Source organism: Danaus plexippus (assembly GCF_018135715.1).
Source record: "Danaus plexippus chromosome 22 unlocalized genomic scaffold, MEX_DaPlex mxdp_27, whole genome shotgun sequence".
In the NCBI taxonomy this organism is placed as follows: domain Eukaryota; kingdom Metazoa; phylum Arthropoda; class Insecta; order Lepidoptera; family Nymphalidae; genus Danaus; species Danaus plexippus.
This window is the reverse complement of record NW_026869855.1, coordinates 2,062,711-2,086,911: the sequence shown is the minus strand read 5'-3', so window position 1 is coordinate 2,086,911 and position 24,201 is coordinate 2,062,711. Positions and strand designations below refer to the sequence as shown.

The following is a 24,201-nucleotide window of genomic DNA, read 5'->3' as shown; positions in this document are numbered from 1 at the left end:
TCATAGGCATAACTCATAAATATTTAAGCCCAATAAAATATCGATTCTAAAGAGACATATAGGGTTTTCCATTAAGGGCGCTTGATCTTTGAAATGCAAAAAAAATACATGTAGGAAAGATATTTGCGAAATTTTTTTTTATTTGGAAGGTCTATTGACCCCATTATATATGGAATATGACATCATTCAAATGACCGCCACGGCTTCGGTTGGTGGCGCGCACACGAAAGGTCCAATTTTCGATGACTCTGGCGCACAAATCGGGCTGTATTTGATCGATGGCGTGGCGTATGTTGACTTTGAGGGCATCGGTGGTTTGCGGCTTGTTGGCATAGACCTGCGACTTAAGAAAACCCCACAAGAAAAAGTCCAGCGGGGTCAAATCGCACGATCTCGGTGGCCAGTTCACGTCGCCTCCGCGCGAGTTGACCATGTCCAGAAATTGCTCGTGCAGAACTTCCATCGTAGCGTGTGCTGTGTGGCACGTAGCGCCGTCCTGTTGAAACCACATGTTGTCCAGATCCATATTCTCGATTTCAGGCCAAAAGAAGTTGGTTATCATCGACCGGTATCGCTCACCATTGACGGTGACGGCCACACCATTATCGTTTTCGAAAAAATACGGACCAATCACGCCTCCGGCCCAAAATCCGCACCAAACAGTCACTTTCTGCGGGTGCATTGCCACTTGGTGAACCTCGTGTGGATTGGTCTCGTCCCAAATACGGCAATTTTGCTTGTTGACATAGCCATTCATCCAAAAATGCGCCTCGTCGCTGAAGATGATTTTTTTGCCAAAATCGGCGTCAACTTCCAACTGCTCTAATGCCCAGTCAGCGAACACACGGCGCTGTCTATGGTCATTAACCTTGAGCTCTTGGGTCAGCTGGATCTTGTACGGGTGCAGGCTCAAGTCACAACGCAAAATTCGCCAAGTTGTCGTCTGCGAAAGGCCGAGTTCCTGTGTGCGACGCGGAATTGACTGCCGCGGGTTTTCGAGGACACTGTCGCGCACAGCGGCGATATTCTCGGCAGATCTCGCGTTACGTTGACGCACGGGAACCGGCTGATTGTTAACTGACCCGGTTGACTCGAATTTGTCCACCAATCGACGGATAGTCGACTCGGCAGGACGATCATCGCGACCGTAAAACGGGCGAAGTGCGCGGAACGTTGCTCGAACTGAAGACCCATTTTCATAAAACAATTTTATGATTTGCACGTGCTGCTCGACACTGTAACCTGCCATGGTGGTTTGGGAGGACGGAATGAATATAACACACTGCATTTGACAGCTGTAACTCAAACAACATGGCCGCAATCAGCTGTCAAAGTTCAAGCGTCTCTATTGGAAAACCCCATACATACTTTAAAGAAATACAATTTATTTCTCAATAGTATAACAAATAAAAGAGTTCTTTCAACAATTATATAGTAATTTTATTAAAAATTATGAACTATAGGTATATTTCGCAGCGAAATTATTTAAATATGAAATGTGTTGCAGTAATTTAATGCTTTGCTGTAAACTTATCACAATATTGACAGTGCTTAGATTTGATTATAAACTTTCAACAGAATTTCACAGAATCTTCACTCGATAGCTGTGGAATGAACCGTTTAGTTGCATGCATAATTCACACATCCGAATGTTGATGAAAATTGCTCAATTTAAAGGCATTCAGCTATCTTGGTAAAATTTGCGGCTTTGTGACTTAGTGGAAATGTAATTTGAAACAGAATTCTGAGAAGTTTAAAGGAATTTATACAAAATTGTACTTCTAAATTTTAAGTGCCATAAAAAATAGACCTATTTAGAGCTAAAATTTTCAAGACTTTTTTTGCTTGCTTGCTCTCGTAACGTTTCTTCCTCCTTTTGCTAATTATGCAATCATTTGCTTATTTTCGTAGCAAACAACAAACGAGTTGGTAATTAACGTGTTTGGGCATTCGATACAGAAGCGCGATTGGTTAAAAACTTGTAAGTTAAATCATCAAATATTTTGCATGGAAAGATAACCTTAAAACTGAAAGAAAATTAATATAAGTATTTAAATTGAAAAGTTTGCTTTGTGCACTGTTTTAATAGTTCTGTACGATCATTTTTATACTCATATTTTTACTGCGGCCCTTTTTTTCTTTTTTCTATAATCTTGTAATTTTAATAATTATAAACTAAATTCAACACTCTGAGATTAAATTTTTTGATTGTTTTATAGAAAGAAACAAGCAGAGTGAGACAATAAGTTTATGTCGTGTTATAAAATTATTGTACTTTAATTTTCAAGCGATAACTAATAGAAAAAATCACATTTACAAATTAGGAAATCCTATAGTTAGCGGCGAAACAAAATAACTCTGTAAAATATAACAATTCTTGCATAACATCATTCCTTAATAAGGGAGAAAGCGACCCATTTCTACCCTAGATTTATAACACGGCAGCCTTTTTTGGCAATATGTTACATTACGTAACTTAAGTTTCCCGAATGTTTCTATTTACCAAGACTCCTCTTTGAAATTTTTTCTGGACATGGCTGTTTAAAGTAAAAGTCTTAAGTTTTATGAAATGAGACCATATCCTTGAAGTTTTTAGACCTTAACGAATAATGATATTAAAGTGAGTAACTTTTATTATATTCTGCCATTTTTGCAGTTCATCTATCGCGTGTATTACATTATTGATCTTCATCAGAGTAACCATGGCAAATTTTGGTTCGCCAATTATTTAGAGTTGAAATCTGTGGTTTAAATAAAATATAATGCAAAAAATGTATATGGATCTGTAAAAATATTTATTTATGGGTTCTATTGGGCAACATAAGATGCAAATCAACATTAAAATGTAAAGTTTAACATCTTACCTACAATAAATTTTTCATTATATAATTTTCATTATTCACTTTCAGAAATTGAAGACACAATGTCATAAATTGATTAATAGAAAAAGTTTTCCCAAATTTTTCATTTAAATACAAACGATCGAAAAAAGTTGGTTCTAAAAATAGTTTTTCACTATTTTAAATATCTCGTCATTCAAATAGTAACTTAAAAGCTATTTGTTGTTGCTGAGGCTGTTTTATGTAAAATTTATAAAAATACTTTGCTTTGTTATACGATAAATATAGAACGCTGTGAAATTTACTCGAAATAATTATCTTTTAAAAAAGTACAAAATTCACTTAATAAAAATATAACAAAAGACAACCCAACAAAATATATTTTCGAAGATTCACGTCCAAAATGGTACCTTACAATACTTTCAATATTTGTCATCTCATACTGAATCTTATATCCAAGTTTATAAAGTTTAATTTATCACTTGTCTTTTGGAATCTCCTTTGGGTCACCCTAAAAGTGGTTTAACTAAGCATTTATATTACTTTAGGGTTCTGTGACAATAAAACCCATTCGTGTGACTTAAATTTTTTAAGGTATTTTTTAATGTCTGTGAATTATTCAGCCTTCATAATAGACATAACCCTTAAATTGGTGGACTTACATTTTGGCTAAGAAGTATAATTACATTTAAATTCCGACTTGACACTGTTTAAATAATAAGTACTTTTTAATTTATTGTTTTTCTTTTCAGTTTGTGAAACAAATATAAAACAAAAACGAAAAAGATGAATTTAGTACTTAGTAAATTAAATACAAAGAACCCGTGGCAAAGGCTACATGAAAGTATACCAAAGTAAGCGGCCGGAAACCCCTCATTACAAATGTCTCCCGCATATACAGCCTTAGCGGTAAAAGAAAAGTTTTTCCGCAAAATAAAACTACGAGATTTCCAAGTTCTCGGAGGTATTTGATATATTTTTTCCACTAACATCGGATACAGGTGTTAGGGTTTTCGTATAATGAAGATGATAATATTTCAAGGTGAAACGGTTTCGGGAAACGCTATACGGGTTCGACAAATCCACTAAATGTATTTGCTAGACAGAAACAGCTAAAGTCTCGTACAGTTACAAAAGGCCGGTTTTATATTAAAGAAATTTTATAGATTTTTATCTATTATATATTGTGTTTGATACTAAATTAATTATGGTCATAGCAAAAACTGTTTGATACATTAAATGTAAAAAAATATATACTTTTATTTATAAGTCAACATAATCGTACTAAAAAATTGTAAATAAGTTTCAAATAATTTTATATACGTCAATTCTTTTATCTAACGTTTGAAATGTATTTTACTTTAATGAAAAAAAAAACTTCGAATATTATTTTCTATTTCAAATATTTATCAAACGTTATATATTGCGGGCTTTTAAAAGATCAAATCATACTTCTTTGTAATGTGAAAGAAATAGATATGAACGTTTGCAAATATAAACGGATGGCTTTATGGCTGATATGTATTTTGACAGAAAATTACAAAGTTAAACCACTGAACGACATTTTTTCACATTTAACTTTGAGTTTCATTAAATCTATTGCGATAAGAGTTTGGCAAAGACAGACTATATTAAAAATGTAAATGCATATAGCATACAAATATACATTAATTAAAAGAAACATTATTTTCTATTCTACATTCTTCAACTCGTCGTTACTTTGTTCATCGCTCGAAATTACATCCGACCCAAATCAAATAACTTATTTATTTTTCAATTAAACTTCATGTATTAAATTATACGCGACTAATTAGTTATATTATTTAAAACGAAATGTTTATTTATAACCAAAAGTGTTTCTGATGAGTCACCACAAAACTAATTGGAATGTACGAAATATAACTATTGTATCTGATGAAAATATTTTATTAAAAAAATTGATTTCATTTTAATTCTGTATATATTTTTTCGTCTATTCTGATTTCAATTATTGGTTCTGTCAATTTTAATTATGTGACTTCTTGAAACATATTGTAGTTGCACCGTGAAGTAAGTGATGTATTTTTAGAAGGAAAATTGTCAATTAAATGTTAAAGTATAGAATCATTTTTATATTGAGTATACCTTGTATTCAGAAATCTCAGCGTTTTAGAAAATTTTATTTCAAATGAAATAACAATACTCTAGTTTATATTCGTAACAGAAAAATGTAATAAAACTTCAGCTTATCGTGTTTTGATGGCGATTGTCATTCTATTGAATAATGCTTTACTTATAATACGACCATAAATGATTACAATGATACCATTTTAGTATGGGAGGAGGAAAATTCATTCTATAGGTTCATATACTAGTCTAATAGCATCATTTAGTCTCTATAATTTCATGCTCCATTGCATGTTTGTAAACCCTACCAGATAATAAACAATTAGAGGCAGACGTCACCCAACGATGACGTAATTTATATTTCCAACGAATTTATACTCTTATACCCATTAGATTTGAGTTCCTTATTCAATGGTTGGTGTTAGTAGATCACATACATAAATGTTTATGACTAGCTTATGAAATTGCCTGAAAAACCTCATTTACATCTCTCGTTCTTTTGTTATGTTATTATATCTTCTCATAAAGTTTCCACTAACTCATCAAATGATTTTATTGCTTTTATGACATAAAAATTGCAAACAAACTTCCTAAGGTTTATGACTAAAGAGTGAATAAATTACACACACACACACACACACACACACACACACACACATATATATATATATATATATATATATATATATATATATAATTTACAAAACATCTCATCGGTTTATTATGAAGCGCAACTAAAAAAATATTTGATTCAATATTGCTTTAACGTAAAAAAAAACAAGAAGCTAAGATATTAGAAGCTAAAATATTAAAAATACAGATTTTTAATATTGTTTATATTGTATATGTGTAGATTAAAATGTAGTCGTATGGTGAAAAGATATAGGATATTTTTCTGTTTTTAACTTTATAATTTATTATTTTAATATTTCCTGTTAAAAAGTTCTTCTCGTGTAAACTACATAAATAAAGTTAACAAGCATTTATATAAACACGTTTTGAAATAACATAGTACTTATATTATAATGCCTTCATGTAGAGTAACGAGAGAAATCCCATGGGTTGGTTTCATGCGATGCTAAGCTAGCATTACAACGACTTCACATAAATGTAAGCTTAGATTTAATTAAAGTTATTTCAGCCCGATAATACAACTAGTTTCGATTTCAGTACAAAGAATAATACCCAAGGAAGGTTAAATAACCAAGAGTGTCAATTAAGCTAAAATACTTATAGTTAAGTGTAGATTAAGATACCAATTCTCATAATCCAGGAAACATCGCTTCGTATCCTTAATCCAGGTAGGTCTTAAGAATTTACATGTAGATTTTCCAAAATGGTTGAGCAGATTTTAAATTTAGTTACTTTTTATAGTTTTGCCTTTAATATACCGAGGATTTTTTGTCTATGCATATTGTGTCTATTTGTTTTTTACTGAATGTATAATTAAAATTATTGATTAAAACGGTTTGTAGACAAAGTTTTTTTTTTAAAGATCTTTTGAAACTAAACCTTAATCTCATGCAAGACATTATAAAAATCAGAATTTATATCCTAAATACTCCTATTAAGGTGATAGTAGCAAAATAATAGGACCCATTCTTTGGTACAAGTTCTAAATTTATTTGTATACATAAAACTGCGAATATCTTAAATTACAAGCAAGGAATCCTTTTATTGTAAAAGCCCAGTGACTAATATGGGCGATAGTGAATATCTTTATTTTAATATATAATATAACCTTTAATAAAGTGTGTCAAGTCTAGCCCTATTTTGTAATCTAGAAAATTATCTAGGATTGAAGCAATTTCATCTCCACATCGGCAGCTGTTACAAGATAGCGTTCTGTTCTTAACTTAAATCCACAGAGCACCGAAAGCAGAGAAATTAAATTTGGAATACTTATAATTATTTGTTCATATCTTATATAAGTTATTGGAAAATATTTTTTAAATTTAATTATTATTTAAATTGCTTCATATTAAATCTATTTACTTTTTGATAAGTACAAAAATATATTTTTTTTAACTCCATCTTATACAATTTGAGTGAATTAATTCCATGTTTTATGTGTGTAAAGTTTGTTTTTGTTTTATGATTCGTATCAATCAAATTTGAAACTAAAAATGTAAAAGTGGAACAAATTGAAGAGAATTTATCCTAAAGGTCATTGAAATTGAATATACATTTCATAATCTTTTATGTATCCTGGGATATAATCTGGGGTTCTTCACTTGAACAACTTAACACGGAAATAAGTAATTTTGTATTCTACTTATCCTATTTACATATTTATACCATTACGCGGAAATCATGAATCAAAGCATATATCCAGGGTATATTTAAGATATTTGAGACACATTTAAATATTCATTTGAAATTTTGGTTGATATAAAAAAAAATTACTTATTATTTTTTCTATAATCATAAATGCTTTCTAGAAACACTGTCATTAAATTAAAAGCTTCCAAAGTTCATTATTGCTTTTAAATAACTGAACGTTTTCAACCTATACACATGATTGGTACATTAGTTACTCAGGTAAGGAATACTTTCGTAATTTTGGAGGGTGTGAAACAAAAGCTATTTCCTCCTTTAAGGTAACGCTAACCGCAGATTGTAAACAACGTTAACTATACCCGTATCACTTGTTTTACTATCTGAATAGTTTTAATGAAACCTTGAACCATTTAAATAAGACCTACACAGCGTGATCATTATTTAACAATAAGAGGTCAATTTTATTTTCATTATCTCATAGCATTAAATGAGCATGTATGTATATATTTCTATATCAAAGATTCAAATTATTAATATTTTAATAATTTTGTTTATTACTACATTATAATATAAACTCTTTGATCTAGAAAAAAATTAATACGTTCAATTATTCAAAACTTTTAAATTTTGAAGGTAGTTAAAAATCGTGCTTGATACAAAACCAAAACATTCAGTTCATTATATTATTAAATGATAACCTTTGACCAAATTGACTTAAGCAACCCTATAGGGCAAACTTCGCTACGAATCTTAACAAAATTAAACCATTGAGTAATATTTGAGGTAAAATTAATCATTCAATAATCTTCATAGGTATAAACGCCAAGTATTTTTTTTAAGTACAATTCATTTTTAAGTAAGATTAAGTAAACAATTACTATTTTCAAATATTTGCTAAGAACATAAGCAACTAATAGAAGATGTTAATAATTCTTTTTAACGCAAATCGTACTTATGATGCCATAAAACTGACATGTGGCTGTTAAAATGTAATTTCCTTGATTAATGAAAAGAGGCCATCGAAATAGGAATTTAAAAACCGGGTTAACCATAGAACCTAAATTAATGGCATTAAATTAAACTGTAAAAAATATGTTTTGAAATTTCAATTTCTACAATTTAATACAATTATGTCTATAAAATTATAGCTGTAATTAGGGTCAAAATCTTATTATTTATTATTAAAAATAATAATTTAAACTATATATCGAAAGTATATTTTCCTAATATTATAACTTAAATTGAGAGGCAATATATAAAATTAAAACTTTCCTTAAGATAGTTAGGAGTAGTACTGTAAAACTCTAAGTAGAGAAATGAACGTGTGCGAGTAACTTTATGATTAGGTCTTAATTAGAATCATCATTTTGTTATCTCTACAATTTATTCATCATGCTGTAAAAAGTTTGTAAAAGCTGTAAAAATTTAGAATGTTTAATGTGTCTTTTAGAATCTTTTAGAAAAGAATAATCTTTTAGAAAAGAAATCCCTAAGCAGCATTCCATGGATTCGCCGTTCGATTTCACTTCAACAGTGCCTGCGACTTGCGACCCAGGTGTAGGTTTAAGGGGCTCCTATCTTACGCGCGTTAAACGCTCACCTCCACCGTCCAAGCTCCTCTCTCTAACTAACCAATTTAGAGACGAACCTACTAGGGCTGCCTTCGAAAAACGTTCTAAGAATGAATAAATATTATTTCTGGACAGGCCCAGTAATACTAGTGTAATAATTTAAAAAAAACGTAATTCAATAATAGGCAGTAAACTTTACTCAAGCGCACTTTAATTAAAACTGATATCTACTTCAATCAGGACCATAAAGTAAATATTACCATCGGTAAATTTAGAGGGTTTAAATTGTATTACAATGAAGAGTATAAATTAAAAGGGAAAATATTTATGCTCTAGCTCAAACTATTAACTCAACTACTAAATATATTTATTTTATAATCAAATTGGACAAATGTTTATTTTACCGAAAGAGTTTTATTGAAGTTTCGAATTAATATTAACTTTTATGAAAAATAAGTTACTTTAATTAAAAAATATATTTAGTCTAGTCCCTGTGATTAGTTTTATTGGACTAAATTAATGTTCTAATAATATTAATTGGATATCAAAATTGTTGTTAGATATAATAATTTAAAATTGTACAACTTTCATATAACATAACAACGTTTTAAAACATACTTTCTATTTGGCTGTCTTTAATTTTATTATTAATATTTTGTTATGTCTTAAACTTTTAACCGTCAAGCTTTCTTTCAAAATACCATTTTTTATTTTTTATTGCAACACATTAAGTTGCATTCAGTTTTTTTGTTCATTATAACACGTATACAGTTTTAAATTTATGCGAGTCTTATGTTGTTGAAGTTGACGTAAGTAGAATAATTCCAATCTATTCACATTACAAATTTATTAAATAAAACTTCTAGAAGGAAATTCCCACTTAAAGCTTAAGTGTGAATGTCAGTATATGTATTAATATATCAAATTTGTCCTTAATATGTAAAAATTAAACAAATTGTAATAATGTCAGCTTTAATAATGATTCTGTAATGCATTTATATTATTTAATTTGTATCAGCTAAAAATAAAGTTAACTGAATGATCTTAAATTATTTATTTAATTCAAGAGTATATTAAAAGCGAACATGAGTATTGTTTGTTCACCACAATAGAGTTAATACACCTTTAATATAGCCATATGCCTACAAAGACGTAATTATTAATTTTCACGGACCCCGTACTACCGTAAGCCATTTCCTCCTTAGCTGTTTACCCTAAACCGCTTTTGTCATAACGAAATTTCCCTTTGAACCTTCAAGAATATGGAAACTAAATGTTTTTGTAAAAGCATAATAAATGTGTATCAAGTTTTTACGTTCATTGTGTTACAAAGTTTAACTGGTTTAGGAGTAGAGTGTGATAATTTTTAGAAAACCCGTAATAATGTTCTTCTGCAATCAAATTGTTCTGGAAATGGAAAGAAATACCTAGCTCTATCTCTCTTCTCAAGCACGTATGCATATGTAAGCATACATATGTAGAACAATAAAGTTTTTTAGAGAATAGGATAAAGTTTTAAGTCTTAAAGTTTAAAGGGCATGGTTTATTAATTTTAATAAAATAAGCAAAAAAAAACCAAATAATTTCAAAAAAATAAAATGTACTATTATATTTTAATGGTATCATTAAATGTGAAGAATATTGCAAAAAAAATCTGTCATAAAAAAAGGTAAGAATCTTGTAATTCAAGGTTACAAAAACATTTTTATGCTTTAACATTCTGTGTGAAAAGACTAAGTGGAACAATAAAATTGTAATTGGGGTTCTGATTGTCCCCAATTATGTCTTTGCCAAATCAGTAAAAGTAACGATGTCATTTTTGAGACAACAGGCCATTTATTAAGAACTTTTCCATAACGTGGAAAAATAATATCGGATTTTCTATTTATTAAAGACTTAGAATAATTTTAGGAATAACAGAATCTTTATTGTTTTCGTATAGAAAAATCGTCTTGTTTTCGAATACCTTTTATAAATGATTTGAATTTCCGTTATTTCAATTGTTATATAAAACGATAGTTGTTTTGTCCTTGTTTCATATTTATCAATCTTTTTTTTGTTTATATAATGTAAAGTTTCACTGTGATAAAACAAGTTATAATAATATAATATTTTTGTACTCCAAGTTCGCTTAGATTTAGTAAAAGCCTGTCTATCTGTTAATGTATTCAATAAAAATTTAAAGGGGAAAAAAAGAGTGTAACCTTATTTGGCAGAATTTATATTATCCAACCTAACATTGGAGAGTAATTCATTTGGTGACAAGAGATTCCCTGAAAAGAAAAAAAATTAAAACTCTAATTTGTGAAAAATACCTTTTCCACGTGTACATATATTAATATTTCTTCTTAGTGGGTTCAATATACTTAATACTCAAACAAACTATAGTCTAAGAAAAAAACTTGCAAATATTTCAACGCTACTATACAAATAACAGCGTACCATTAGTAAAACAAATAAACTTGAAACTTGCCTTTTCCTCTCAATAAAACTAATTCTGTTGCTTTTAATGAAAGAATGTTGCCGTAAAAAAGACTTTTTCTAATGATACTTCTGACTTCAGCCTTTTTCCGTAATATATTTGTTAGTGTTTAGTATAGAAATTTTGTTACTTTACCTCTAAACTACTAAACCTACTAAAAATGTATAAACTAAGCCGAAGGGTTTTAAAGTTGGAATAACAATGGATCCTTATACAAATGCAAAATGTTTAGGATGTACGGCACTGCGCCCAGCCTTGTTCCCTCGTTGAATTCTATTCAAGTAAACATGGGTAAACTCCCTTTGGAATAGTACTTTATTAGACCTCACAATACAATATTAAGACCAAATCTGAACCAGCTGTAATACTAGAAGGGTCTTTGTTATGTAAACTATTACGGATTTAATAAGATTATTGTGAAATATGATCTTATTTATATTAGACGGTTTTCAGTATAATTTGAAAAGCTCGTAAATTTTCAGAGCAATATAATTTGACGAAGGTAATTGTGGATGTGGGTTCTAACTACATTGTTTCAGACAGTATAAGTTTATCATGAACAATTATACTTTATATTACACTTTGTATAGTTTTTCTCGTGAATTACTAAGGTTTTACACTATAATAACTAGCCAAAATAAACCGAGTATATATATGTCTGTATTAAAATTAATTTAATACAGTAATGACCATTAACATAAATGATAATGAAAGTCATATATGTATATTTACAGTTATCAACATAAAATAGAAAGATCCAACAGATCACCTTTACAGAAGCTGTAAATATTTTGAATGATAACAAAATTTAAGAACATTACAAAGTAAATCAGCCTAAAGTATAACTATCGCTGTATTCATTATGCCACCTTTTCAAGAAAAAAAACAAACACTCCTTAAGGATGCTATAAAAAGTTAGAACTTTCACAATCTCGTTTTAAATTTCTTTTTATATTGTTGCCTGGTTTTAAAACACGGTTAATTAAACACCGGATAACCTTTGTGTGAGTTTTGTAGGAGCTATGTTTGTTTAAAGAAATGGTAGGGCGAAGTATTCTGAAACTTTAGATGTTTTGTTTTCATGCATATCCTATAAATATAAATAAAACTCTGAATGTTAGTTTTAAGACTAGCACTTGCAACTGAGTCACTAAATTCAACAAACGGGAATCCCTAACGTATTAACTTTTATGACGAGAAACTGTTTGTCCAACCTTGTCAATAGAGATTCTTGATTTTTAAATTCTTGGTGTGTTCAACCTCCAACCCCCCAAAGGAGCTTTACTGATCTGGTGAAATTTAAGAGGACAAAAACAAGGGCAAGATTTTTTTTTATATGAGAGAGGTTGCAAACGAGCAGACGGCCTACTTGATGGGCAGTAGTCACCGCCGTCCATGGACATTCGCAACATAAGATATGTTGGCGACCTTGGTTGTATCTGTAATCTTTGAAATACATCGAAGGCCTTCAGCTGTTAGGCGTTGAGATGTCCTAGAACTGTAACTTGGGCAGTTTATTGAGTTCAAATAAAATGCCACTTCAACGAACCTTGATGTCCTTAAAAATTATGACTATACTTCCCGCCGAAGCAGTTTTTGGTTTCTACATAGAAAAAAAAAAGAACATGTCCGTTTGTATATGGAGGTTGTCACGTTTAGCAGATGCTGTACACATGTCTTCCCACAGAGCTAGATTCCGTTAAGAAGGTTTATTGGTGATCTCGATTAGGTAAAACTGACGTAGTTAATTTTGAGCACCGGAATTAAAATGCCCTCTCCTTCTTTTTCTGTACACGAAGAATATGTTATTATTTCCTAGCATTTACAATTGTAATATCTTTAAGACAAGAGTGAATAAGCTCTTATAGGGATGGTGAGTGTATTATCTAAGGTTCCATTTTTACTGAACATCGGATAGTATGTTCGCCAAACATGATATAACTAGAAAGTATATATATAAAAAAATAGCTTTTTAAACTTTACTTGATTCCAAAGTTACTTGTAGTCTGTATCAATTCAACCAATAACGTAACTTGACGATCCGTCTGAAATTAAAATGAAAACTGCTACACTCTTATGTTTTATTATAATTGATAACACCCTGTCTTGCAAGCGAGTTCTTGGAAATATATTTCCTAGACTATACGTGAAATTCTGTTGGCCAATAAGATTGTTATATTTACCTCAATAGTGTTTTGTCGTCCTTAATAGGCAAAGCGTTCTTTTGCTTTGAGGCATGGCTTGACACTTGGTAGTTACGTTTGAATAATGATTTCTGTTCCAAAATAGACAACGGTTTAGTTTTCTTTTTGTTACAAATATATATATAATACCGTTAAACTGTAGGTACTACACAAGTATATTATGTAATTTTAATAGACTATCCAGAAATTTTTTCAGAGATCAAGTATAGACAGCACTATTTAAAATAAAACTTTTATGTATTATTATGTTTTATTATCAATTTTAATTTTATTTATTTCAATCTACTTTTTTATTGAAATTATAAATATGGCTATGTTTTTTTATTTCTGTTCTATTGTTTCAAATTCTAATATTATTCTGTCTGATTTGATAAAAAGCAAAGGTAACCCACAGTGTACTCAAGTTTGTATGTTAATAAGATTAATAGATATTATAAATTTTGAATAATTTTAACTCATTTTACCCAATTTTTATTACTATGATTAATTTTTTTAAGAAAATGTTTAGGGCCCTTAGAGTTCACAGCGTTATTTCGCTCTTTTAAGGTGATTTCTAGTGTGGCAAAATGTAGTGGAAGAATTTTAATGTATTATTTTTCTATTCTAATAAACATTTTTTTTTCCTTAATCCGTTCCCTGCATCGAAAAATCATATTCAAAATTTACTTTATATGAACCTCTACAAGATAGGAAAAACCTTTGCTACTTTACGCTCCGTTACAGTTTATAATCTTACCTTGCTTGGTCGAGAATTTATATCTTTACCTAGAAATGAATACGTGCATTGCTTTGGAAAGTGATTGTTGCTTTTTTTCCTACAGATTGACTATTTGTTACAAAACTGCAGTCGTCATTACAAGAACTAATGTTACATAATACCATTTTCAGGTAAAGTTTTGTTTGAGTTTTAAAATTCACAAGACTACATTCTTTTGTTGACTGCTACTTGAAACTAGTGTAAATAAAAAAAAGTTTTATTTCAAGAATAAATTTAAAACTAAAGTGAGGAATGCTTAAAGTTCGAGTAAAATTATATTAGTTTTATACCTGAGTTAATTAAGCGTCCCGAAGTTATGAACTTAGTTTATAAAATTATTTTTAGAATTTTTAGAGGAGCTCATGCGGTTTTACAACTTTCCTCTTGGCCTGAGGAGGTAATAAAATATTTTATAAACTCAAACTTGTCTCTTTTCACATAGTTATTGCATAATGTAACTAAAAGTAAGTTTATAAACACAGCAAAAAAAATTGATTTCTCAAAAATAAACGAGCCGTAAATACATATTTTAAAAGATGTAAGTAGATTAAACTAAAAATTACTGCATTTTATACTATTTAGTAACATACACAGCAGTATGTAGTAACATGTGTGTGTATATATATATATATATATATATAAACAAACTACAACACATATGTACATGTTTATATGTATATACTTAAGTATGTAAAAAAAAATTTTGAATACACAATGGTTATGGGCACTAAAAACAAAACAAAGTAAAAAATGTGAAATATAATGGATTACAAAATAAACTTTATACCTCTTATGGACAGCATATAAGATTTGATATAAACGATTATTCCAGTCCGCAATTACTCCTTCCTCTATTCAGGAGATCCTCTATGATATTTACACTTCACTTGTAGTTGATAAGAAACAGAATAGAATGTTGGAAGGAATCCACCTTATCAGTTACATGTAGATAAAATTCAGAGAACACAAAATTATACATATTAATGCATGATTTTCATGTGCTTTCTCTTGTTCTCACTGCACTGTGTCTTAGTGTACATGAAATGTTTACAGATATGAGAGGAAGAAATTATGAAAATGTATGCTTGATCCTCTCTCACAGTCCCCTACAATAATATTTTCATAATTATGCTATAAAATTATTTTATAATATGTAAAATACGAAACGTTACTCATTCCACTAACTTACATCTGCTCTCTACTTACTTTTACCTCGCCAAACCACATTTTTAATAACGATCTCGACACGCATTCACCAGCTAACTCCCTAAATCATTCGTGCGTGAAGGCTTTTACTTCAATATTATGTATTTTTATAGATCAAACTAAAAAAAAACACTATTTTATTAAGTTCTTGGTGGACTAGGTTATAATTATGATGTGTTTTTCAAAACAAATAAAACTATATTATTAATCAACATTTAATTTAAAATAAAAATTTATTCATAAAAAAAAATTACTCAAGAAACAGTACAGTTTATTGTGAAAACAGCTAGAATTAAAGTACGCTTGTAGGTAGCCGTGTTCGAACCTCATTAACATTAAAATATAATATTATTTGAATGGCTTGACCTAATTTTTGAGGGCCATTCAAAGAAGTATTTTACATATTCATAAATGGCTCAAGTTCAACTCATTTTTTGTTGTAATGCTATTGGTCGCAGCCTCTGACCCGTGAATGACATAAATTTATATTTACAGAAATATGAAAATTATTTACAATCAAACTTTCTACATAAAACAATGATTTTCAGATTGAATAGATCCGAAAAAATAAATAATTATATAAATTTGTACTCGGGAAAATACACGATACTGATACCTAGGTATCAGTATCATCTAATTAGGGATAAAATGTTAGTGGCTGATGTACTTTCACTCTCACATATTTTGTTGTTGGTTATTTCGGATATAACAATATGGTTGTTTGAAATATATTTTTTTATAGTATAATAACCCTATAGTAACATAGTCATTTTACTTACAGGTACAGAACCCACGACAACAATGTCGGAGGGGCAGAAGTGTTTAGGGATAATTGTTCTGCTTATCCACATCGTTATAACTACGGGAGAAGGTAAGAGCTATTTTCTAAATAATAAAAAAAGTCTTACAATTCTTCAAACCAAGATATTTCTAAATTACTGTTCTATATCTAAAAGCACCGTTAATTTAACGTGTGTTCCCACGCTTTAATTTACTTCGATTATGCAATATGTATTAACAACTAGAATATACATATTCTTATCCTTAAAATGAAAAAAAAAACGAGATATTAATATATTAAAGAATTGTATTAAACATGTTTAAACCTTTTAAGTTCTTAATAAGGTTACAATCAAGGCTTATTTTGTTCAACAGAAAGACGGGTAAATGTAAATATCCAAGAGCATGGCCTACCTTCAGTTAACGCTCCAAATCTTCTCATTAGTAGGCCGTCTAGCGCATTAACAGGCTAACTTAAGCTTAAATAATTCTAGACTTTTTCTTTACATAATTTCCATTTCAAATTAAATAAGCGTCAAAATGAATCCTGTGAGTTTCTAAAAAATGCTAATATTGTTTTGTTACAAAAAAAAATATTTTACTCGTGAAAATAAGTTTGCGGTATTTTTCGGTAGAAAAATTTATAAATGGAATGCTAGTTTAAAAACAGTATTTCTCTTTCTAACCAACGTAAAAGAAATAAAGTCAATTAATCATTAAATTTACACAATGTTAATTCAAAAACTAAGCAAATCTTACAGTAAATGTGTTCAACGATATTTCATAGATCAAAACTCTTACATAAGTGTTTATATCATTTGTAATGGTTTAATTTTATAAAATGTGAGTGAATTATGTTAAGCGGTTATCGTAACCAAAGGATTTTTGCAAATGCAAAGGGACAGTCTAACATATGTACAAACACAGGCAAATCTCGAAAAGTTTTATTAATTAATGTTCCCGGGGTACATTAAATGAAAAGTAAATCTAAATAAAATCCTCTGACTTGAGCTACTGTCGTAATCAATGGATGTTTGCAATAGTAACCTACCTACCTACACCTACAGTTCTGTCCATATCTACTAATGGCCATGTCATTATCAAAGCTGGCCCCCAGATGTCAGCAAACAGAATTCCCAGCAGACTTCTTACTTGCCAAAGAAAAACGATACTAATATGGGAGTATTACAAAAAACCAGTCTGATCTCATTTAAGTAATATAAATTCCGCTTGGCCCTACTACCTAGTCATTATAGGAATAAATTTATTTACTACTTTCTATACATTAATTTGTCCGCTTGGACTTTGGAATTTGGTTAAAAAATATATAACCATTATAATATAAATAAAAATATAAATAAAGAAATTCCTTGTTTTTCACAATAAATAGCTATTGATTCCTGTAATTTAATTGAAACATTGTGAAATTTTGCATATTGAAGCAATGGGTTTATCGTGTAGACTATTGTGCTATTGAAAATGTTTTTCCTGTTTAATTAGTTTTTATTTATGATTGATGAAAGGTTTTTATAATTTTCGATAAAAAACACAGAAACAAGAGAAAATATATTCCTTATTAAGCCATTACTTCCCATTTTGAACTTTGATGTGAAATTTTCGTTGAAAATATTTTATGGTTCATTACGTTTTATGTTTTAATATTATTTATAGGTAAGAGAAATTTCAATTGTTGACTCCTATAACATTTTGACAACATTTGCTTCATCCAATTTCGACATATGACTTCATCTAATAACAAAAACAATACCCTTATTAAACTTGTTTTTCAACAACAAGGCAAGTTGCCAACACACAAATAAGGGAAACGCTAATCTAATCAATTACTGTATCTTGAAATTATTTTCTACAAATAGGCCGAGTCATGAAATAGTAGAATATAACAAAAATAAGTTGTTTAAATACTTTGAAATTTTAATTGATTTTCATATTAAATCGTAAGCACATACAGTGACATATCGGTCCTCAAGCATTTGGGATGTTTGAAATGAAATCAAACTATTTAACTGTTTTTCAAAAAGAAAAAAACTTGGAAGGATTGTTCAAAATAAAAATATATAATATCAAGCCGACACATTCCGTGCACTATATAATTGCGACTTTTAAAAATTTTAGAGCCTATAGTTAACATTCGTTAATATATTATTAGCAACTCATACGCAACATTTGGAAGGTTGAAGTATTGAATCCTGCTCGTTTAAATGATTTTTTTTATTCTACTCTAATAGTTTTCATTTGAATTTTATTATAATGGTTAATAAAATCCCCTTTCAAATGAAAGTTCTGTAATACCCTTGTATGTTACTTATTTAAAATATTTAGATTCAACAATAAGTATACGCATATACATATGTTCTTACCATTTTAAAATTCTACTCTTTTCTTAACAAAGTACCTTCCAACACATATTATAATTCAAAAAGAACATTGCAACAACCTTGTGAACAAAAGCATAAAAACAGGTACCTACTTTTCATTTCACTACTATTTTAAATTACGACTAAAACTACAATGAACCTTTATTTTTATTTATTCCCACAAAAACGTCTCACTGCATCATTACGCGTGCTAAAGTTCACCCAGCAAATGAAAGACCCGAGGCATAATAAAATCCTTTGTTGCACTTGCTTGAGCATTTCGCGGCAAAAACAAAACTGCTTGTAAACATGTTTGCTGAATTCTCGTTTTGATGAACGAATGAAATTGGAACACTGTAAAAGTGGAATGTCGCTTACATAGACGGAGTCAGTACTGATTGGGCTGTTTGCTGTCTTGCTAATATGTGAAAAATAAGTAATAAACCTGATTGTATAATACATAAAAATATCCAAAAGATACAAATATAATCCTAACATGAGAAATCATTAATTAAAATTGATTAAAATCTTTTTTTTTTCTTATATAGTTAACTTACAAAAGGAAAGTATTAAATTAAATAATGTTTTTTGTTTGTTTTAATGTTTCTCTTACAAATTTTCTCTTTTTCCATTACCAAGATATTATTACTTAGGTCCATCTATTTGTTATTTTTAATATTGTTTACAAATATAAAACACTTTTTTAAAAGGGGATAAAGAATTCTGGGAGTAAAAATTAAAAAACGTATTATTCCTTGTCTCTGACAAACAAGACGCGAGTAGCAGGTTATTTGAGTCGCCTTCGGCATTGTCTAACGAGTACCGAGTAAACAGTGGATTTGTTATAAAAGAATTTTTTACGCATTTACTTTTTATTTCGCGAATTCTTCTTATATTAAAATTTCTTTCAAAATAAAATACATTTAAATGAGTTTTTTACATTTTTTTTTACGGTTTCAATATTTTGGCTCTGACAAATGCCTGTTTATAAATGCGATACAAACCAATATCTTTGTTTTTAGTCATATAATTGTATTTTACGTATATAGTATTTTATAATACAAAATTAAATTTGTAACATAATGTAAAAACTTCAGATAACCTTAATCATATGATTTATACAATACATCCAGTTTCTGACATATATTCATTGCAAAATAAGAATCATTCGAGCATTACGTATGCCATACTTGAGGATGTTCACACCATTATTATGCACTCGGATTATTTTCCATTTAAATAAAAGCATCCGTGGAGTGAGTAAAAACAAATTTTAACATAAACAACGGAATGTATGTTTGTTCCCCCTGCTTCAATTCTCAGCAAAGTTTGATCAGCAATCGAAAACAATTTATACAAAAACCATAAAAGCTTGCAATATAAGTTTGAGTTAATGCATCTTCGATTATTGAATTATTTGAATTGTTATAACAACTGTAATGTGTGTATAGTATGTAATTTTCAATGATTTTTCTTTACTGATACATTTAAAACACGAAATTAAGTGGTTTCAGCTCCATAAATAACTTTTATATATATTTGAAAAACAATATCAAAATAAAAAATGTATTTAATGTAAAAATAAAATAAAAATAATATGTTACTTACAAGTAAAGAAACGTTAATCTATACCAAATGTTTGCAACGCCTTTCTTATTGTGATTTCGTGATCGTCATTTCTGATTCCCTGATTGAGGGCAATGAAGGAAAAGGCCATTGAGTTCGAAGATTTTGACATTAGGATAAGTTCTATTATCGTTACTTTTAGAATATTACGGCTGTGCTAATGAAATAACTTGGTATTTACTAAACACTTAAAAAAAAAACTTTTAACAATAGATAAAACTATAAATATTTCATTTTATCTAAATTCAAAATATTAAATTTACGAATACTAATCTAATATTAAATATTTTAAATTTCTAGAAAAATAATAATTAAGATATCGCTGAAACAACTTTGATCATTATATAATAGTTATAAAAGAGATATTCATAAAATTTTAAATATAGCTAAAAAAATAAGTGACCAAATTAACTATACAAAAAATTGTCTTCGTAAATATATGACAAATGGATTTAAAGCCTCTCTATGAAATATAAATTTTAAAAAGCAAAAAGTTTAAAAGAAACATATTATGTACTATGATTAATATTAACTGACGAGTAGCAACAAGTTGCTTATTTTCGATTATTATATATTTTGCTTTCACACCTCATCTACAGTAATCGTGCTCTTTGCAATGCCATAACGGTATATTGTATTGTATCTTTATTATTAAATTCTCCTTAAAATTGTTAAGTAACCGGCTTATGGCTGGATGGTTGGCTTAGAAATCATACTTCTTTATAGATTTAGTTTTGGTTCGGTTTGAGTTGGCAATCCACTTCAGATTAGTTTTTTATTTTACTTATAAGTTTTTTAACAGTTTATTTTCTTAAGTTAAAAATAAAATATAATAACATGTTACTTCTATTTCGAAATCAACAGCTTGTGATTTTTTGAATAGTCTCCTCATTGGAACTTGCCTTTAGAGCCAGACGTAAATTTTATTTTTTTTAATTTTTTGTGTTTTATAACTAGATAATCTTTGATGCCAAATATCAACATAACATATTTATATTTTGTGTTACAACGAAGTCTTGATGTGTTTTCTGGAAGTAGTTTTTATACTTAAATTAAGTGCAATTTTTTAAAATTATTTTTAAATAATATGATGATTATCATTTAAACAGAATAAACTTCTCAAATGCCAAACACAAGAATTACAAAAAGCGTTCTAATGGGGATTAATATTCCATAATTATGAAAGTGGTTAAATATATTTTAGATATTATAATAGTTCATATATTTCCAGGTCCATCACCTCCCCCAACTGCAGAATCTACAACCATCAGAGAAGACCAGAACGAGCTTACCGTTTCCTTTCCCCCTATCGATGACGTTTTTGGAACACCAGAGAAGCATTTTGGCACCGAAAACAACACAGTAGTGACGTCACAGACTGGATCGACGGCGCTACTGCCGTGTGTCATAAGAAATATTGGAGATGGCATTGTAAGTTTTTGTCAAATCAATTTTTAAATAAAATATCCAATTACTATAATATATTTCCTTTTACAAAAGGGATTAGGGCTTAAAGTAACTCCACTCTTTTGAATGGTATAAGCACTAAATATAAATAGTATAAGGTAAAAAATGTACAACTCTAATACGTAACTACGTTTGTTGCAACTTTTTTGGTACAATCGCCATATTTAATGAAACCTATTGTTTTAACATGTCACTTGGACCATAAAGATAAAGATATTTAGTATATGTAGATTCTACTTTATTAATTATTGAGTCTATCAAGGTACGAGGTCACTTAAGTGATATAAGTAAACATTATGTATGAATAACTTGAAACGACGTCATAACTAAATTACTTCGACGACAAATTGCATTTCGCATGTAGTGTTATGCAGAATGGTTGCTTCTGGTAAACACTCATTTGTATTGCATTCTTGGAACTCTGTGGTGAAACTTTACAGCAATCTAATATATTTATCAACAAATCTTTTATATAAAATTTATATTGTTTATCATTATACGCGCAAGAGTTATATCTAGTATCTAGTATATAGTAAATAGTAATATTTAAATAAAACTATAACCTTAACCCACGTAACAAATCACTTTTATACATATGTAACAATCTATACTGGATATGAATCTCTCGAGACATTTCCCGATATACTCAAAGACAAATCTTCAAAAGCTGCTGAATTATTCAACGGCTGCCATTCATTAAATTCAAGTGCATTCAAGTATTAGTAACACGATCGTTTATATAAGTGGAGTGTTCATTACGATTGATGTTACGAATATATGCCACACCGGTATGATTGAATGAACAGTGAGGTCATTAAATTAATCGGGTTTAATATTACTCGTCAATTATTATTTCATAAACGTAATGCTATAATGTATATGTCGTTTTTATTTAAGCTAGTTTATGTCAAACAAAATCACTTCATTATAATTTATAAGTAATACTTTGATAAATACATACAGTTTAGTTAAGTCTCCAGTTTGAATGTCACATGAAAAATTTTATATGTTTCTTAGAGATAATACTTTCTGGATAAATAGAAAATCACCTTTTAATGAAAATTTACAATAGTTATAGCAAAATATGTTTTAAATAAAATCGAATAATTATTACGTAACCGAGTAACAAATTATAATTAGACAAACAAACCCTTTTTTATTTATTAATAACATGATAGTTATATGTTAATTTGATGTGTAAATACTACTTATAATTTTTTTGCCATTTAACAACAAAAGGCTAAAAGTAGTGAGGAAATATCTTTTCTTTTATTATTCTACATAATATCGAAACATTCTATCAGTTTCCATGACCCTTTATTTTAATGAATATACAAAAACCTACAAGTTTTGATAAAATCTATCTAATAAAACCACCGTGTCATAAATCCTGAACACCCATTATAAACGCTGAAACTTTTCAAATTTGTCCCATTTTATAAAAGATGTCGAGATAAGAAACAACTTTAAGCTTACTTTACGACAACATTGTTATAAAAATTTTCTAAAATTTTCTCAAGAAAATGATTTTCGTCTAAATCGATATATTAAGAAAGAACGGTGAGTTCTATGTCGTGCTAAATAAACTTAAATATGTTTTCTAACTTTTTATATGTAGCTATACAAATGTCTTAAGAAAAATTAGTTCTTAAAGAATTAATTACAAAAAAAATTTTGCTTCCGGAATTTCGGATATGATTTCTTGAAAATCTATTATTTTATTTCTATTAGTAGACATATAAAACTTATTTATATATATATATATATATAATATAATATAATGTGTCAGGCTATAGAGTAGTGAAAGTGTGCTAAAAATATTGACCTATAATCGCTCTCCATAAATAGTATAGTCTTCCACATAATATTATAGTAATTTATAAAACGAAACATCTTACAAATATTTTCTATTAAAATACAATGTAAATATCTAGATATCTTAAATATAACAATAACATCACTTATTTAAATACATTTGTATAAATAAAGAAGACTCAGTTGTTATACACCTGTAATACTCTAAGACATAGTCGTTATGTTAATTGTTCTGCTAAATAGACATGACTTTAATGAAAAAACAACCGATTAATTATCTCAAAAGAATGTAATGAAAAATACGAAACAAGTTAAATTTACTAACTTATGATTTCAGCTTATTTTCCTTATTTCCAGAACTAACATCAATTCATTCTTAGAACGTACTTCAGAAGCAGACCTAGTAGGTTCGTTTCAAATTTGGTTAGGTGGAGAGAGGAGCTTGGACGTTGGTCACCTCTTTTAATGCGCTTTACATAGGGGCTCCTTAAACTTACACCTGGATTACAAGTCCCAGGCTCTGTTGAAGCTCCTCTCCCTGCAACGCGATGGACCCGGCACCCGCACGGTGACTCCATGGAATGTTGAGAAGTTTCGTCTCAGTTTTAAACTATTTATTGTGAACTTATTTGTTGAAGCACGTGTTTTTTATCCTCATTTGAAGTAATCAAAGACTACTCCCAGTTTACATC

The 24,201-nt window shown here is 29.0% G+C and overlaps 1 protein-coding gene across 1 annotated transcript in view; it reads left to right on the top strand.

Annotated features, from left to right (window-relative positions):
* LOC116773623 (uncharacterized) overlaps positions 1-24,201 on the top strand; it is a 69,773-nt gene that overhangs the window by 26,300 nt on the left and 19,272 nt on the right. Inside the window, exons 2-3 of the mRNA XM_032666109.2 lie at positions 16,228-16,317; positions 21,459-21,658. Coding sequence (XP_032522000.2) covers positions 16,248-16,317; positions 21,459-21,658 — 270 coding nt within the window. The 5' untranslated portion in view covers positions 16,228-16,247. The remainder of the gene's footprint in view (positions 1-16,227; positions 16,318-21,458; positions 21,659-24,201) is intronic.